The sequence below is a fragment of the Schistocerca gregaria genome, chromosome 7 (assembly GCF_023897955.1).
Source record: "Schistocerca gregaria isolate iqSchGreg1 chromosome 7, iqSchGreg1.2, whole genome shotgun sequence".
Lineage (NCBI taxonomy): Eukaryota > Metazoa > Arthropoda > Insecta > Orthoptera > Acrididae > Schistocerca > Schistocerca gregaria.
Window position 1 is genome coordinate 196,164,174 of NC_064926.1, and position 20,786 is coordinate 196,184,959.

Sequence of the window (20,786 nt, forward strand, 5' to 3'; positions counted from 1 at the left end):
GATGTAGACATAGAAATGATGGTTGTTAAGATTTATGGACACTTTTCAGTGTGAGCAAAATGCAGAGAAGAATTAAGATCTTTTTTAAATTTTGTTGGTACTGACTGGTGTGAAATTTTAAGGCACTTGACTACTAGGTGGCTGTCCCTTGATAGGCTAATAAAGAACTGGGAGCCAATAATAAATTATTTTCAAAGCACAAATGAAACATCTAAAGCTTTAAAATTGTATTTTAGTGATGAGGATACAAGCAAAATGTAAATTCTCGAAGCATATCTTCAATTTTTTTCTTACTTTGGAAATATTATAGTGGAAACCTCAAAATATCTAGAGGTTTCAGATTTAAGTATATGGAGTCCTGTAGTGTCATTGAAGCTTTGTCAAAGAAAATTTTGCAAATAAATGATTATTTGTTTTTTTGGAAGCAATCACACAAGATTTTAAATAGATTAGATCCTATCAATAAGAAAAGAAGTCAAAATAATCTTGTTGAATTTTATGATACTTTTCATACTTACATTGTAAAAAGAGTGTAAACACTTCTGACAATGCTACAATTCAGTCCTTGCTCCCACTATCCCTAAAGAATTCAGTTAATTTTAATGATTTTCAGGGCATGCTTTCTCATATTCAGCTAGACATAAATGAGGATAACCTGTACAATGAATTATGTTCTGTGAAAATTATAACAAATACAAAAACTGGCACTGATGATAGCACAGTTTAAAAGTGAGTATCCGTGATGACTGAGGCAAAGGAATTAAATCGAAGGAGATAAATATGATTCTTGGCTTTGTTCTCAGTATACTGGCATCTAATGCTCACACTGAAAGAGTTTTTTTCTTTGATGAACAGCAAATGGTCATCATTTATTGTTTTACTGTAATATCTATTGAGCAGTAAATTGTAATTGCATTTAAATTTAAATATATGTAATCATAATAATGATACATTAAACATCCAGGGCAAACTTATCATTGTAAGGCTCCATGGAACACACAAAAATGAATAAGTAAAAAAACTTAAGAAGTGATAGCCAGGTAGGAATGCTGCTGTAATTATGCAAGATAACTTTGTGACCTGTGATCTGATCCTCATCTATGTAACATACTGATAACTTGTATATGATTATACAATGATTTGGAAGAATATATGTGGTTTCTAATAGTCCAACATAATTACACCTACACTGGTGTGTGCAAACATGCTAAACAATGTAGAATTTAGTAGCCTGTTGTAAGTAACTTGATTATTACTGATGCTGCCTGTCTTATTTCTTATTTATTGCATAAATACATAACTAGAAAAAGTGGTTTTTTAATTTAATAATGTGATAGAAAGCTGAAAGAGCCAGATCACTATAGTATTTTGTATCGTAAAGTCCCCAGCCAACAGAAACAATGTGTTTTGTTCCACCAATCTATCTGTGCCTGTTACCACACTACACAAACCTACATGACATATATGAAGTGTCTTTCAGACTGATTAAAAATACTAATCAAAATTAATTAATCTCACAGCATACACAATGCCAATATTTTTGAACCAAAAAACACTACTTTATGATCTTGGAAGAGTCTTAGAAGTTTCACTGCCTGTTTCAAAACCATACAGTAATCCTGAGCAAAGAATATCAATAACATTTGTCTTTCTTTATTTTGAAAGAAAACTGAAAAAGACAGAGATCTAAGTATACAAAAAATTGGGGCTATAAATATGACTGCCCAATGTTTTCTTCTTCTTCTCTTATTCTAATGCCACTGCAAAACAGAAGTTTAAAAGTACCTTTGAGCCAATCTCCCTCCAAGGCAACAGGTTGGAATGGTGCTCGCATGGCCCTACAAATACAACTGGAGGCTCAGGCAAGTTGAGTGCATGGATTAATTTGTGTACGGCCCCTGTGCAACCTGAACCTGCAAATATGACTGCATCATGTTCAGAAGCATGCACAGCATTCCGGAAAATGTCTCTTGCTTCATGCCTGCAACAAAAAGGGCAAGATAAAAAATAGCAACTAAGTTTAAGAAAAATAAGGATGCACAAAGGTAGTCCACACAGATGAAATTGCTTTACTTCAACGATATGGAACATCAACACAGTACAGGACCATATATTGCAATTTGCACTCTTTGGCCAGAAAAAAAGGGTAGAAACCAGGACAAAAAATTCTACATCTACATGACTACTCTGCAATTCACATTTAAGTGCTTGGCAGAGGGTTCATCGAACCACAATCATACTATCTCTCTACTATTCCACTCCCGAACAGCGAGCGGGAAAAACGAACACCTAAACCTTTCTGTTCGAGCTCTGATTTCTCTTATTTTATTTTGACGATCATTCCTACCTATGTAGGTTGGGCTCAACAAAATATTTTCGCATTCGGAAGAGAAAGTTGGTGATTGAAATTTCATAAAAAGGTCTCACCGCGACGAAAAACGTCTATGCTGTAATGACTTCCATCCCAACTCGTGTATCATATCTGCCACACTCTCTCCCCTATTACGTGATAATACAAAACGAGCTGCCCTTTTTTGCACCCTTTCGATGTCCTCCGTCAATCCCACCTGGTAAGGATCCCACACCGCGCAGCAATATTCTAACAGAGGACGAACGAGTGCTTTGCAGAGTATGGTGTGTGTTGACTGAACTTTACAAGTTAAAATGGTGTATCAGACTAGGACACTGATGACATTATTTGTCAACTGCGCAACTGCAGCACATCTGACTGTCCAACTGCAAGCTTCAACTTATCCATATTCTAGAATCAAATTCTCCCTGCAGTGGAGTGTGAGTTGATTCCAAACTTCCTCACAAATTAAAACTGTGACCTGGACTGGAACTCAAAACTTGAGACCTTTACCTTTCACAGGCAGGTGTTCAACTGACTAAGTTATCCAAGCACTACTCATAACCTGTCCTTACAACTTTACGTACAACAGTACCTCTTCTTGTGCCTGCAAAATTTCCAGCTCTCCTGGGAGAAAGTTTGCATTGCTCAGTCAGCAGAGCATTTGCCCACAAATGGCAAAGCTCCCTGCTTTAAGACCCAGTTTTGTACAGCATTCTAATCATACAGTAAGTTTCATGTCCATGTCCTTCTTCCTATCTCTTTCAAAGTTGAATATTATTGTTAGCATATGATTTATTGACTAAACAACATTTGGTCAGATTGTTTTACACAACAGACATACACAAGATACTACAGTAGCCCTAAGCAAAACGCAAACCTAAGAACTTCTAATGAGATATTTAGTTGTTGTGAGGTTTTTGTCATATTGGTATCAATATGTAGTTCTATATCAAGAATCACTATTGAAAAATAACAATGACCGTGCCTCAGGACAGTTAACGGCTATTGTTAACAGTGTAGGTATATAACTTAGTAATGTCAGTACCACTAGCAGATAGCTTCCGTATTATGCTCTTGTTGACAGAAATAAGTGTCTAAGCAGAACAATTGTGAAATTGGGAATAATTTACAGTAAATTAAAGTTTAGTAGAGTGACTAGCAGATGACCTTAAAAGTAAAAAAATGCAAATTGCTGCGCATAAGCAGCTGGTAATCGTGTGGAATTGTTACACTAACAGCAATAAACTATTAAGAGTCAATGAATTGTGTAACAAGAAAAGTGTATGTTCAAGATTTTCTTGCTCTTCCCAGCATTTTCAGAAAGGCATAAAATTGCCAGATTTTCAGTGCTCCTTCAACAAACTACACATGTGTATTAAAATCTTGTAAATAAAGATTCAACACAAGTCTAGAGCTAGTATTGCTGCCCGATACATTTCAGTGACTCATTTAATCATGGTCACAACATAAGACAGTCACTGATGCCGTACAAAATCTGCTCGTCACTAAACACAACACTAAGATGGACATCCCTTTGAAGGTGTCTTTTGCTGAATGACAGTGTAATGCAACACATTGCTTTGGTGAAGTGATGTGCTGTACAAACATCTTTTTTGAACTGATGAATGTTGATCACCAGCATAAAAATTTTACTTTTGTAATTATTTAGTATAGTCTGCTGTTTAGATGTATGCTTTATTTATGCACATACATTATGAAATAGATGTATGCCACATATGTGCATGCCAGGGCAATGATAGACATTGTACCATGTTTTCAGTATCTTCTGGTTGGGCAGTTTATTCTGTGTCATCAGGTGCAGTTTTGGAGTCACGGTGTGAGCCATGAAGGAAGAACAGTCATGACAATGCTTATGAATCACATGAACAAAAGAAAACTGGTTATATATTCACTAAAATTGAATCTCTTAAATAAGGCAGACCATTTTTGGAATGAGTCCTTATGAATGTAATTGTGATGTTGCGAATAATGAAGCAACTTTGTACTGCTTGGTTACTCTAAACAAGAATACAATATAAGATATATTGTTTACGAGAAGCTCCACATTTGTTTCAAGAATTGGATGCTGTATTTGTACTCTGAACTTAAAGCAGTAACTGAAGCTCTTCAAGAAACGAAGTTCAATCAGAAGACAGGACCAACTGTATGGAAATAATATGATGAGCAAGATTGAATACAGGAACTCTTAGCTCTCAATCAGACTTTACTTCACCACCTGATATCAAGGTAAAGAACCAGCAGAATATCGCATGTGGTGAGTTTGACAGAACCCAGAACAAATATGACTGGGTGAAAATAAAATTGACAGAGAACAAGAACAACAACCAGAAATTTCAATTTTTGAAGAGAATTGGAGATATTCGAGGGTGAAGATTTGCTTGAGTTGATGTCTGTTGCCATAACAACAAAGGCCAACAGCCAAGACTACGCTATGGTGCAAAATCAATTGATAACACTGTAAATTAAGAATTCTTAAGAAGCCTGAGTACTTAATGAACAATTATGATGCAGAAGAAACTAATGAGTCACAGAAGATTTTCGACTACAACACATGTACATCATCTCTCACAGATCGCAGATGCTGCTTGTCAACCTGCCACAGTGGCAAGAGCCTGATGAGCTGTATAAAACCCGAGATGATTAGTTTCTAAAAGTTTTTTTTTTTTTCTGTGTTGTGGGGTGAACCAGAGTTCATGGGTATACTTCAACAGTGTAGTTAGCCTTGCTACAAAATTAAGCTGAGATTAATTAAACATATATTACTGTGGGCATCATATGCTTGTGGTGACAAGAAGAAAGGATGCAGATATGCCAGAATAGCTCAAAATATTTTGAGTGCGATTGAGCAATGATTTAAAGACGTTAACTGAAATTATAGAGATTGCTAAAACAGAATTAAAGAACAACAAATACAACACTCAAGCAAACAAACATGGCATCTGAGCAAACAAAATCAGGATTACTAAATGAAATAACAAACATCACACTCCAGAAAACACACTCAGAGTCAATGAATTAGGTAAGAGAAAATGAGAAAGTCAGAGTAACATGTTGCAGTTACAGGAGACTATCTACTCCAACAGAGGAGCTAAACTAGGAAATACTGAAACAATGTGATTCAGTTTGAAATGAAGAGAATGAGCAATTTAGAGATGTGGACAAGAAGTTGAAAAGAATTAATGGAACAGGAATTTAACAAAATACGTGATTAAACCTATGGTGCTCAAGTAAGGTTAAGAGTGTTGAAACAAAGCAAAATTTCAGATGTAGCTGCTATTTTAGACTCTACGCTTGCTAGTTCAGAGGAGCATGTAGTTGACTTACGTTAGTCAATGATAAAGTGTGAGAAAGGACTGAATCGTCTGTAGGTACACTTGATTCTAATGCAGAAATAGACAGGACAGAGAGTGAACTACTGAAAATTTGGGATGAGTTGACTGGCACTAAGGATGAATTAAACAAAAGAAAGCTTAGTGGAAAGACAGAATGTCAACCAAGCTGACAGACGAACTGCAGCTGGAAAATGGAACTAGTCTACCCAAACAATTCCCTAAAAACAAGTTGGATGAAAAGGTTCACTGCATGTATTTTTTAAGAATATTTAATAAATCTTTACCAAAGTGATGGGATGATTCAAAGAGAATTTATTTTGTATTAAGTTACTTAGAGGGTGATCCGGCAGAGTGGGGCACTGCTCGTGCCGAAGAATTTATATCCAGGACTGATTTTAAATAAAAGCTTAAAAAGAAGTATTGGTCTCCTAGTACTCAAGAGAATTTGACACTTGAGCTTCTTAACCCACAGTCTAATAATTGGGGTTTAGATTTAAGAGTAAATTACATTCCTAACCCTGGAGCAGGGTATAGTACTTGGTATAGAGGCATCCTGGAGCACAACCAACGCGTCATCTCTTTTTCTGTAACCTGGTGCAAGACTACAACATCCAATTAGTTAACAAGATTTTACAACTGTATTTACTTGTGTTTGTGACTTTATTATCATATTAGTATATACAGAGTGGTCCATTGATCGTGACCGGACCAAATATCTAACAAAATAAGCGTCAAACAAAAAAACTACAAAGAACAAAACTTGTCTAGCTTGAAGAGGGAAATCTGATGGCGCTATGGTTGGCCTGCTAGACGGCGCTGCCATAGGTCAAAATGGATATCAACTGCATTTTTTAAAATAGGAACCCCCAATTTTGATTACGTATTCGTGTAGTACGTAAAGAAATATGAATGATTTGGTTGGACCACATTTTTTGCTTTGTGATTGATGGCGCTGTAATAGTCACAAACATATGGCTCACAATTTTAGATGAACAGTTGGTAACAGGTAGGTTTTTAAAATCAAAATACAGAATGTAGGTACGTTTGAACATTTTCTTTTGGTTCTTCCAATGTGATACTCCAATGTAATACATATACCTTTGTGAACTTATCATTTCTGAGAACGCATGCTGTTACAACATGATTACCTGTATATACCACATTAATGCAATAAATGCTCAAAATGATGTCCGTCACCCTCAATGCATCTGGCAATACGTGTGACGACATTCCTCTCAACAGTGAGTAGTTCGCCTTCCATAATGTTCGCACATGCACTGATAATGCGCTGACACATGTTGTCAGGCATTCTCAGTGGATCACAATAGCAAATATTCTTCAATTTTCCCCACAGAAAGAAATTCGGGGACATCAGATCCTGTGAGCGTGCGGACCATGGTGCTTCGACGACCAATCCATCTGTCATCAAATAAGCTATTCAATACCGCTTCAACCATTCGCGAGCTACGTGCCAGGCATCCATCATGTTGGAAGCACATCGCCATTCTGTCATGCAGTGAAACATCTGGTAGTAACGTCGGTAGAACATTACGTAGGAAATCAGCATACATTGCACAATTTCGATTGCCATCGATAAAATGGGGGCCAATTATCCTTCCTCCCATAATGCCACGCCATACATTAACCTACCAAGGTCGCTGATGTTCCACTTTTCGCAGCCATCGTGGATTTTCCATTGCCCAATAGTGCATATTATGCCGGTTTACGTTACCGCTGTTGGTGAATGATGCTTCGTTGCTAAATAGAATGCGTGCAAAAAATCTGTCATCGTCCCATAATTTCTCTTATGCTCAGTGGCGGAACTGTACACGATGTTCAAAGTCATCGCCACGCAATTCCTGGTGCATAATAGAAATATGGTATGGGTGCAATCGATGATGATGTAGCATTCTTAACACCAACGTTTTTGAGATTCCCGATTCTCGCGCAATTTGTCTGCTACTGATATGCGGATTAGCTGTAACAGCAGCTAAAACACCTACTTGGTCACCATCATTTGTTGCGCGTCCTGGTTAACATTTCACATGTGGCTGAACACTTCCTGTTTCCTTAAATAACGTAACTATCAGGCTAACGGTCCGGACATTTGGATGATGTCGTCCATGATACCGAGCAGCATACATAGCACAAGCCCGCTGGGCATTTTGATCACAATAGCCATACATCAACACGATATTGACCTTTTCTGAAAGCAAATACCGTCTGCACTGGCGTGTTACGTGATACCACGTACTCACACGTTTGTGACTATTACAGCGCCATCTATCACAAAGTGAAAATAATGGTCCAAATAAAACATTCCTATTTCTTTACGTACTACACGAATATGTAATAAAAAAAGGGGGTTCCTATCTAAAAAAACGCAGTTGATATCCATTTGACCTAGCACCACCTAGCGGGCCAACCGTAGTGCCGTCTGGTGTCTTCCTTCAAGATAGATGAGTTTCGTTCTTTGTAGTTTTTTCGTTTGATGCTTATTTCGTGAGGCATTTGGCCCGGTCACCATCAATGGGCCTCCCTGTATATGAGGCAATATAGCTGTGTTGTTTATTTAATATGAGGAATGGTGTTCAGAAAAGTTTGAATTACATTTCTGACAGAGAAACCCAAGAACATTCCGCAACAGTGGCCTGGGTCTAGGACATGACAATGGAACAAAAGATATGATCAAAAAATATGTATCATAAGAAAAATGCATAATATAAATTCACATTCTGTGTGGATCGACGACCACTATGCATCACGTTGTTTGCTATATTTCTTCAGCATTAGATTACCATAGAACAGTCTCTTAAATCTTTCCCTGTTTTCTTTAGAACTGTAATTACTCTTCAATATCCCATAGTTCTGACTGACATATTGTTGCATCACTAAGTTCCAAACAATAGGAATTAACAAACTTCATCCAGAAAATGGGCTGCAGAACATAGATGAGGGCTTTTTTTCCTTAAGTGAAGCTGGATGTTAGCTTCATCACTAACAGAGGGAATCAAGAGGGAATATGACCTTAGCTATAAAGTCTAAATGTGACACGCTAACATCCAGGTATGATTGTTGAATCACACAATAGGAGAGCATTTGTTGTAACATATCATGGGAGGGAATTTGTTGAAATATATAGTAGGAGAGCATTCAGAATTCTGTATAGAGGAATAAAATAAATGCAGTACACAAGACAGGTAAAAACCTGGTATGAATATGAGCTACAGTAAGAGTGTGTGTCTATATCTTGATGGTTGCTATATAAATTGATACCACCAGTTTTGCGGTGTCTCCAAAGTAGCAAAGTAGAAGAATTTACCGAGTTTATTATTCTGTTCCATATGCTGAGTTAAAGATGATCTAATAAAGAGGCAAGCATCAAAGTTTTATATGCTATTATTCAGGCCTGGAAAGATACGTAACTGACTATAGAATGTCCAACAACAAATGCTTGTTAATAGTTCAAATCAAGTAACCCTTCTGGTTTAGTGGCAATTTTATGAATGCTGAAAGTGTGTAATGAGGAAACTGGCCTCATAACAGTATGTTGTGTTCTCTGTACTAGACAGGACAAAATCACAGTATAGCTCTGTAAATTTTGTAGAGTCTCAAATACTCTTCCTAGAGAAACTCTTTTTTTTTTTTTATTGGAGATGATAAATAATTCAATCAGGTTTATATGAATTTTCTATGGGAGGTTTTGAGTAATTTATTCCATCAAAATTGTCTATTTTGAATGTGGAGGTTACAAAGGCAAAGGCAGTTACTGAGTCTGTTGCTACACTCTCCACTTAGCATCATTAGCAAGGAGTTAGAACAACTTTCTGGGGCATGTATGGGTGAAACTGGGTACCAATGAATGTTGATTACCACTATAACTAGTTTATTTTCTTAATGAATTACAAAACATGCTGCTTGGATGTACATTTCATTTATTTGCACATATTATGAAATGAATGGACACAGCATATCTGCAAGCCGGGACAACGATGAGCATTGTATCACATTTGCGAGACCTGCTGCCTGGGCAATTTATTCTGTATAGTCAAGAGATATGATGTGAGCCATTGAGGAAGAGCAGCACTGACAGTGTCTATGACATCACAGAGACAAGAGAAAACTTGTTACATACTTACTCCACTGGAATCTGTTAAATTAGGCACACTATTTTCGAATTGAGTCCTTATAAATGTAAGTGTGATGGTCTGCATGAGGAAACAACTTTGCAATGTATAGTCATTGTAAACCAGGGTACTATATACTATATGTTGATTATGAGAAGCATCATACTTATTTCAAGAATTGGATGTTGGATTTGTACTCTTAACTTCCAGCAGTAATGGTGGCACTTTGGAAAACAAATTTCCAGCAGAAGATATGAGTAATTGTGCAGGAATAATAAGGTGAATAAGAGTGAATGATAGAAAGTCTTGGCCTCCCCAGCAGATTTCAATTTGCCATCTGATAACACGGTAAACAACCAGTAGAACATTGCAAAAAGCAGGCAGCATTGTAGTGCGAGAGGAAGCCTGGTGAGCTCAGCACTGGCCGATGACCAATTTATATGAAAAAGTTTGCAGTGACCCTAGCCGATTCTCTGAGTGCAATATTTAACATAATTTATGCTGTAGTGACTGCACAGTTATAAATGTTTGCTCATCTGGTGAGGCTCTCTAGGTGTAAACTTTGATCTCTTGAACGGCATTCTTTTCTTGCATAAAGCTGGTTTGAAATAAACATTTTATTTCATTTCACTGATTATCAGAAAATTTTTCACTCATTTAGATCCAAAACTCCCCTCTGAGAACACAAAGTTCCACTATGGATGACTGCTTCTCTGGTCTCATTTTATACAGGATGCATCGTAATTAATAGTGACAACTGACAGGGATAGATATATATGACAATAGAAGCAACAACATTCAAGTAAACATGGATCCACAAACAAGTTGCTTGTTATGTCTGTGTGACGCTATGGGCTGCCATGTTCTTCAGTATGAAGAATTATCTGAGTTAGCGCAAAATTATTTTAAAGAATGTCCCTACATAATGAAGATGAATGTAAATGCTCTAATTGCTGATTTTTCAAACAAAAGTCATAAAAGTCATAAATTGGATGAATTACAAATTATTCTATCTGAATGTAGAAATATCAAACTTATTTGCCTCAATGAATGCTGGCTTACATCTGAAAATATTAAAATTCTTAACGAAACTGAAAATTTCAAATTTGCAAAAAGCTTTTTAGATGAGAGAAATTGCATGGAGTGCTCTGCACACTTACTGGTACAAAATATGAAATAAGAAATGATTTTAATCATTTGAATGAAGTGTGTATATTTGAAAGCTGCTGTATTGAGTTGAAGGACCTCAATGCCGTAGTAGTTTCTATTGAGCAGAGTACCAAGAAAGCTACAATTGAAGCTTTTCTGGTGAAATATCATTCCTGAGTGAAAAACTCAGTAAAGAAAAAAGGAAACAGATAGTAACAGCTGCCAACTTCAGTACTAATATCATAGTTGAAAGCACTGATGTGTCCAAATTCACTGACTTAATAAAAAAAAACTTTGGCTTCAAAATAAACTTCATGCAACCCAATAAAGTAAATGCAGTCAGCTACCTGTATTGATAATATTCTAGCAAATTAATCTCTGACCATCCTGATTTATTCATTGAACTACCAAAAATTAGAAAGAAATTTCTTGTACCAAAAGCCATATGAAAAAGAAATTCAATGAAAAAAATTCAATTACATTTATAAATAAGTTAAGAGAGGTTGAATGGCCTTCAACAGCTGTATTTCAAGTAATAGTAACTTTAACAATTTTTTAAGTAGCTTTCTTGAAATATTTAATGGAATTATTCCACTTAGAAACACGTGCAACAAAAGGACTAATAAACTTAAATGGTAAACCCAGGGTATAAAAATTTCAAATGCCAGGAAGAGGAAACATCACAATTAACTGAAATATAAATAAAAAAGACATTTTACTGAGTATGTTCGTCATTGTAAATCTACATTTAGAAAAGTTGTGAAGGCAGCCAAATAAGTGGCTTTGTGGTTTGTTGTCAAATCAGAGTTACATATTAGAGTTAGCAGTTATGAAATATTTAGGATTAAAATAGAAGATAGCTTTATTGTAAACATGGGTTAAATATCAGATTGTTTAAATGAGTTCTTCATAAATGTGACAAAGACAGATGTTGATGTAGCAGAGTATCAGTAAAGTAAATCCTTTTGGAATCCACCAAGAATCTGAGTTTCTTAAGGATTTAAAAAAAAAGTAACAGTAAAGGATTTGGAAAATGTCATTGTATCATTAAAAAATAAAAACTCTGCTGTGTGGGATGGGATACCCACTAAAGTAATTAAAACAGTGTGTAACATAATAGCACCTAACCTAACTAAAATATTCAACCAGTCTTTTGAAAAGGGATGTTTTCCCAATGTTTTGAAGTATGCTAAAGTCAACTCTGTTCAAGGAAGGATCCAGCAAAGACATGGGAAACTATCGGTCTATTTCTGTTCTTCCAGTACTGTCAAAAATGTTAGAGAAAGTATCTGCAAACCAGATCAAAAACTTTATTGTAAAAAATGATATTATTATAAGCTACCAATTTGGATTTCAACCAGGAAAAAACACTCTGTATGTAGTGAATAACTTTATTGAAAAGATAGACAAATCACTGGATCAGAGGAGTAAAGTTGCAGATGTTTTCTGTGATGTCACAAAAGTATTTGACTCCATGAAACCTGACTTGCTTATCTACCAATTAAACAAATACAGGAATAAGGACAATGCTCTAAATTGGCTAACTTCATACTTACACAACAGAAAACAAAGGGTAACTATCATCTCAGATGCAGTGAATTATTATTCTAAATGGAGTACAGTACCACAAGGTGTGCCTGCAGGCTCAATTTTTGGTCAAATCCTGTTCCTATTCTACATAAACGACTTACCCATAAATATAAATTCCACATCACTTATGTTTGCAGATGATACTTCTGTTTTAATTGAAGATGATGATGCAGAAAAAATTCCAAGCTCTGTCGTAAGCACACTGGATACCTTAGAAAACTGGTTCCAGTTAAATGGAATGAAGCTGAACATTGCAAAAACCCATATGGCACATTTCAAAATCAAACATTCAAAATGTGTGGAACTTAAAATACAATATAACAATCAACCTGGGAAAGAAGTTGACATGGTCAAATTCCTGGGACTACATGTGGACAAGACCTTAAGCTGGAATACAAATATAGGCTTCCTATCAAATAAACTAAGCAGTTTTGCATTCGCAATGCAGATACTAGCAAATTCCACTGACTTGAATACATGAAAAATAGGTTGTCATAGTTATTTTGAATCTTCCACTAAATATAGAATAATTTTCTGGGGAAGTTCAGGTAGTGTATCTGTATGAACAGCAAAAATGTAGTAAGCAATAAACTTTTTCCTTTCATCATTTTGTGGGGATTGTCAGGGAAAGAAGTTTTGTAAAGGTTTGAAATTATTTGTAAAATTTGTTACAAGTCATTCTACGTGCTGTCATTCACAAATACTGGATGAATAGTGTATGGATATTCACGTGACATGGACTACACTGCTTTCTCACCCCCATCTGCCACCCCTGTGTGACTCATTGCTTCTTGACTCATTGCTTCTTCAACAGCGATTCTTTCCAAACAGTAAGTGATATGTGTACCAAGTTTGGGTGGAATCGGTCCTGTGGTGAAGATGTGGAACATACATACAAATATATACTCATCCATTTTTATAATGTGTATTACTTCTTAACTAGAAATTTAAATTCTATGTTTTGAGGAAAAGTAATTTTCCAGAATGAAAGTTATCAAAGGGTCCATTTGCCAGCAGCATCAAAAGTAAACTAGAGTATCAATAGTAGCTCTTCATGCTATATCAATAAAAGGTTTTATATCTTTCTTAGGTAGCCTTCAATTCAAATATTAGCAAATCTGTCAAGTCGGGAAGGGGGGGGGGGGGGTGAAAGCTGAGAACAATTAGTTAATATCTTTGACTCATTGCTACAGGTTTTTAGTCACTGGGTGGGTGTCTGCCATCCACTTCAAATGTATGCAATATTGTTTTCTGTTCTCAGTGAACTCTGTAATTAGCTGATCACTAATGCCTTTTGTTGACATTTTGTCTAATGTACACAGCAGTCTAATCATTTGAAAATCTAGTTATCAACATCACAGAAATTCACCTCATGCCAATGACACGTATCAGAACAAAAGCGTTTCAACCTACAACATATTATGCACAGCACAGAATAATCCCAGCTCAGCAGCAACAGTTCTCAGACTAATGTTCATATTTTATTTCAATGGTACTTGTTCATTCTTTTCTCTCCAATGAATACAAAATCAGAGAAGCTTCTTACCTTCTTACACCAGAACCTTCTCAAATTGCTGAGCATGCTATATCATCATAAGGCACCAAGTAAATACTTACTCATCACTGTTAAGTCCAACAAAATATACTATTTCAGGATCTATGGTAAAAATAATATGCACCATCATACCAACAATCTTATTTCTAATCTTATTTCTTTCATATCATTTCACAGTTAAAATAAAATCCTATGATTTCTATTACACGTGAACAACTTTTAAAATATATACTGCTAGTTTACCTGTAAAGTGTGGTCTGAAGAGAGGTTATACTTGTAGTCGTATGTGTGTTTCCATAGCAGGGGAGGACTTCTCGCATTATGTAGTCCTCAATGAACTGCAGAGATCTGCCTGATGCTGCATAATCACAGTAGACAACTGCAACAAAAAAGATCAATAGTGACATATGAAAATCAGTTTCAGAAGGACACTATATACTTGCATCCTTATCTACACTTTTCCATGTTGACATCTTACACTTAGACTGTATTACATAACTAGCTGATATCAATATGGGACATAATCATCCACTGTTTGGGTACATAAACTGGGGCACGGAGAAGTCCTCTATCATGGCTAATAAATTAATAGAATCTTATGAATATACCCCATATACCTGAATATACGAATACTTCAAGAGAAGATACAGAGAAAGTGCGGGCAATAACAGGAAAGCTACTGACTAATGGATGTATTAGCAGAGAGATGTGTGCACAAGGAATGACAATTAATGAGGAAAAATACATATACTGACCATACGGTGCATTCTTTTCTGGTGAACCACACACCAGGCCCCTGAAGGGGAGCTGTAGAAGCTAGTTTCCACAGAGATTGGCATAAACTTTCAGGCAGCCCTCATTTGAACGGACACAACAGCAGCACAAACATCCCCATGTTCAGCCTATTTTCATTCTGTAATTCCATGTCAGATCTATACATCATGTCCCAGGATGAATGATTAATATTCAGGTATACGACAGGGAAGATCATTTGAAGCAAAAAAGTCTACTAAACATGGGCTCCAAAATGCATACCTCAAGAACAATGAACAATTTTCATCCTCAATAGTTTGAGAAAAATCTCTTCTACATCAATCTCTTTCCTTTTTATATTTAGAGAGACGATAGTATGAAACGAGACAAGAAACAACGTCCAGGAAACATAGGTTCTAAGGCAAGTACCTTGAAAAGTTATTAGCACTTATTTATCTTCGCTATTGTGAAACAGATCTCTTCTACTGAACAAATGCTCACAGCTCTTTAGGTATGCATTTTAGAGCCAATGTTTACTAGACCTTTTTATCATATCGATAAAGATTGACCATTTCTCCTGGGACACCTTGTATATCACCGAGCTAGTTCCAAACAAATTTGCTATTCTGGCACAATAATAACGCAATCCCATGAAAAAGAAATTAATTCCAGGTTCTCAGTGATTAATGAAGATGCAAAAATACTTTGGCATTGTCTCATTAGGCTCTGGTCAACCTATTTGATTAGGTTAACAGAAATTGCAAACGTCTTTAACGAGTCCAAACTTTCTTTAGGTGAAAAAGGTTGGTATTTCAATCAATAAAATGATCCGGCATAAAGTCAGAAGCTCTGTGAAGCTGTTCACGGATTACAGCACTCCACTTACGAAGGTCGCAAAGACAGAAAAGCCTCACAATAGGTGACACATTTCTGGAAACTATAACAAACGTAAAATCTGCAACGACATAAAGCAGAAATTAGTGGTAGGCAAAGCAAAGTCTAAATACAGATACATTGCAAGAATCGTGCGGGAATCTAACTCACGATAGAGGTGGTTTACAAGCACCTCGTTGGACCGTATCTTCATCACCCCTCGTGAGTGTGGGAGCACAGCCAGATAGGAATCATAGAGAAGACGGAGAAAATTCAGAAAAAGGGCGGCGTGTTTCGTTATAGATTCATGTAGTAAGCACAACAGAATCACGGAGATCTCATTAAACTCCACTGGCAAACATAACGACGCTTTGTGCGTCACGGAGGGTTGAGTGTGTATGATCCTACAAAAGTCAATCATCACATTGCTTCCTCCTATCTCACGACAAGACCATGAAGGTAAAATAAGATGGATTCGAGCTCACACAGAGGCATGCCAAAAATAGTTCTTCTGGCGGATTATTCGCGACTGGAATGGGAAAAGACGGAAGCGACAGCCGTACTCAACGCACCCTCCGTCACACAGCGGAAGATTGCTTGTGGACATGGGCGTCTGCCGAAATTTTACCGGATACTTTTAAATAGTCATAGTTTATATAAATGAGCTGGCCAGTTTCGAGGAGTGTTGTGTCACAATAACTAAATTTTACACGTGACCAAAAAACACTATATTCTAGAGATGAGGCTATCCCCACCCCCTCCGCTCCATGCGTATGATCTCGCTTGCTGCAGAGAGCGATATATAACTGATATCGATGTATTGCGCCTTACGCCAGGCACATACGTACAGCTTAAAGTGTAACAGCTGTGAAAACCTGGTTTAGAATAACAAAGTGATTGGCAGCTAGCTATTTGTTTACGGTGTGTTGACTTCAAGACGGCTGATTTCAGCGTGGGTAGTGAACGCGTGTTGAGGAGCTGTGTGGTGTAAAACAAGGCACGCTTACCCAATGCAGTGATGGCACCATAAACTGCGCGTGATGCTCCCGCGAAAGCATAAGTCAGGCATGAAATCAAAAATTCGCTTTATAATGTTGTTTTTAAACGAAACTGAAATCATCTTATGCATTACCACGGCCCTCAGTAATAAAAATCCTAACTGCAGCTATGAAGTACACTTGTTGTTGTTGTGGTCTTCAGTCCTGAGACTGGTTTGATGCAGCTCTCCATTCTACTCTATCCTGTGCAAGCTTCTTCATCTCCCACTACTTAGTGCAACCTACGTCCTTCTGAATCTGCTTAGTGTAGTCATCTTTTGGTGTCCCTCTACGATTTTTACCCTCCACGCTGCACTCCAATAGTAAATTTGTGATCCCTTGATACCTCAGAACATGTCCTACCAACCGGTCCCTTCTTCTTGTCAAGTTGTGCCACAAACTCCACTTCTCCCCAATTCTATTCAATACCTCCTCATTAGTTATGTGATCTACACCCATCTAATCTTCAGCATTCTTCTGTAGCACCGCATTTCGAAAGCTTCTATTCTCTTCTTACCCAAACTATTTATCGTCCATATTTCACTTCCATACATGGCTACACTCCATACAAATACTTTCAGAAATGACTTCCTGACACTTAAATCTATACTCGATGTTAACAAATTTCTCTTCTTCAGAAACGCTTTTCTTGCCATTGCCAGTCTACATTTTATATCCTCTATACTTCGACCATCATCAGTTATTTTGCTCCCCAAATAGCAAAATTCCTTTACTACTTTAAGTGTCTCATTTCCTAATCTAATTCACTCAGCATCACCCGACTTTATTCGACTACATTCCATTATCCTCGTTTTGATTTTGTTGATGTTCATCTTATATCCTTCTTTCAAGACACTGTCCATTCCATTCAACTGTTCTTCGAAGTCCTTTGCTGTCTCTGACAGAATTACAATGTCATCGGCAAACCTCTCAAAGTTTTTATTTCTTCTCCATGGATTTTAATACCTACTCCGAATTTATCTTTTGTTTCCTTCACTGCTTCTCAATATACAGATTGAATAACATCAGGGATAGGCTACAACCCTGTCTCACCCCCTTCCTAACCACAGCTTCCCTTTCATACCCCTCGACTCTTATAACTGCCATCTGGTTTCTGTACAAATTGTAAATAGCTTTTCGCTCCCTGTATTTTACCATTGCCACCTTTAGAATTTGAAAGAGAATATGCCAGTCAACATTGTCAAAAGCTTTCTCTAAGTCTACAAATGATAGAAACGTAGGTTTGCCTTTCCTTAATCTTTCTTCCAACATAAGTCGTAAGGTCAGTATTGCCTCACGTGTTCCAACATTTCTACGGAATCCGAACTGATCTTCCCCAAGGGTGGCTTCTACTAGTTTTTCCATTCGTCTGTAAAGAATTCGCGTTAGTATTTTGCAGCTATCTTATTAAACTGATTGTTCGGTAATTTTCACATCTGTCAACACCTGCTTTCTTTGGGATTGGAATTATTATATTCTTCTTGAAGTCTGAGGGTATTTCGCCTGTCTCATACATCTTGCTCACCAGATGGTAGAGTTTTGTCAGGACTGGCTCTCCTAAGGCCGTCAGTAGTTCTAATGGAATGTTGTCTACTTCCGGGGCCTTGTTTCGACTCAGGTCTTTCAGTGCTCTGTCAAACTCTTCACGCAGTATCTTATCTCCCATTTCATCTTCATCTACATCCTCTTCAATTTCCACAATATTGTCCTCGAGTACATCGCCCTTGTATAGATCCTCTATATACTCCTTCCACCTTTCTGCTTTCCCTTCTTTGCTTAGAACTGGGTTTCCATCTGAGCTCTTGATATTCATACAAGTGGTTTCCTCTTCTCCAAAGGTCTCTTTAATTTTCCTGTAGTCAGTATCTATCTTACCCCTAGTGAGATAAGCCTCTATATCCTTACATTAGTCCTCTAGCCATCCCTGCTTAGCCATTTTGCACTTCCTGTCGATCTCATTTTTTAGACGTTTGTATTCCTTTTTGCCTGCTTGATTTACTGCATTTTTGTATTTTCTCCTTTCATCAGTTAATTTCATTATCTCTTCTGCTACCCAAGGATTTCTACTATCCCTCGTCTTTTTACCTACTTGACCCTCTGCTGCCTTCACTATTTCATCCCTCAAAGCTACCCATTCTTCTTCTACTGTACTTCTTTCCCCCATTCCTGTCAATTGTTCCCTTATGCTCTCCCTGAAACTCTATACAACCTCTGGTTCTTTCCGTTTATCCAGGTCCCATCTCCTTAAATTACCACTTTTTTGCAGTTTCTTCAGTTTTAATCTGAAGTTCATAACCAATAGATTGTGGTCAGAGTCCACATCTGCCCCTGGAAATGTCTTACAATTTAAAACCTGGTTTCTAAATCTCTGTCTTACCATTATATTACCTATCTGATACCTTCTAGCATTTCCAGGATTCTTCCATGTGTACAACCTTCTTTTACGATTCTTGAACCAAGTGTTAGCTATGATTAAGGTATGCTCTGTGCAAAATTTTACCTGACGGCTTCCTCTTTCATTCTTTCCCCCAATCCATATTCACCTACTATGTTTCCTTCTCTCCCTTTTCCTACTCTCGAATTCCAGTCTCCCATGACTATTAAATTTTCGTCTCCATTCACTACCTGAATAATTTCTTTTATCTCATCATACATTTCATCAATTTCTTCATCGTCTGCAGAGCTAGTTGGCATGTAAACTTGTACTATTGTAGTAGGTGCGGGCTTCGTGTCTATCTTGGCCACAATAATACGTTCACTATGCTGTTTGTAGTAGCTTACCCGCACTCCAATTTTCTTATTCATTATTAAACCTACTCCTGCATTACCCCTATTTGATTTTGTATTTATAACCCTGTATTCACCTGACCAAAAGTCTTGTTCCTCCTGCCACTGCACTTCACTAATTCCCACTATACCTAACTTTAACCTATCCATTTCCCTTTTTAAGTTTTCTAACCTACCTGTCCGATTAAGGGATCTGACATTCCACGCTCCGATCCGCAGAATGCCAGTTTTCTTTCTCCTGATAACGACGTCCTCTTGAGTAGTCCCTGCCCGGAAAACCGAATGGGGGACTATTTTACCTCCGGAGTATTTTACCTAAGAGGACGCCATCGTCATTTAATCATACAGTAAAGCTGCATGCCCTCGGGAAAAATTACGGCTGCAGTTTCCCCTTGCAGTGTTTGCAGTACCAGCACAGCAAGGCCGTTTTGGTTAATGTTACAAGACCAGATCAGTCAATCATCCAGACTGTTGCCCCTGCAACTACTGAAAATGCTGCTGCCCCTCTTCAGGCCGCACGTTTGTCTGGCCTCTCAACAGATACCCCTCCTTTGTGGTTGCACCTACGGTACGGCCATCTGTATCCCTGAGGCACGCAAGCCTCCCCACCAACGGCAAGGTCCATGGTTCATTATTGCAAGGAAAGGAAAGAGTGTGAAACTGAAATAAAATTTACGACATAATGAATGGCAAGTTGTCTTTGGCATTTATTGAAGCTGTCATACTTTTGTAAAAAGATTGCAAACCACGTGGTCATTAGCTTTCACTTTTGTTTGTGTGTCTGATTCCTTCTCACTTACATCTGGTGTGACCGTACCAACGATAATTTCAACGACAGTGGGGCTGTACTGTCATATGAATGGGTTTCGAAGTAATACGTTAACCAGCGGCGTATCCACACAAAGCAATATAGCAGCAACAAAAGGTACAATATAAAGTAATTCTGATGAAAGAAAGGGTACATTAAAAGCGATCTCTAACTAAATATCTTTCCTTCCCAAGCATTTTCAATGATGCGCCAGGTAGATGCTTTGAATCCATTTGAACATACCAGTGCTACGCATGCTTTGTCCTGTGTGCGTAGCAGTTCTTACGAAAGCTTTGTGGAGTAATTCTTTCCGCTCCCTTTCCATTTCGCAAAGTTCAGTCGTACGCAATATAATTTCGCTACGCAGCATCAGCTTTTTTCTAAAGTATGCCTACCGGTGG

The 20,786-nt window shown here is 37.4% G+C and overlaps 1 protein-coding gene across 1 annotated transcript in view; it reads right to left on the reverse strand.

The window, feature by feature from the left end:
- Positions 1-20,786, reverse strand: part of LOC126281283 (uncharacterized) — an 895,930-nt gene that overhangs the window by 86,676 nt on the left and 788,468 nt on the right. Inside the window, exons 2-3 of the mRNA XM_049980105.1 lie at positions 14,371-14,506; positions 1,786-1,981 (exon numbers count right to left, since the gene is read on the reverse strand). Of these exons, the coding sequence (XP_049836062.1) occupies positions 1,786-1,981; positions 14,371-14,506 (332 nt within the window). The remainder of the gene's footprint in view (positions 1-1,785; positions 1,982-14,370; positions 14,507-20,786) is intronic.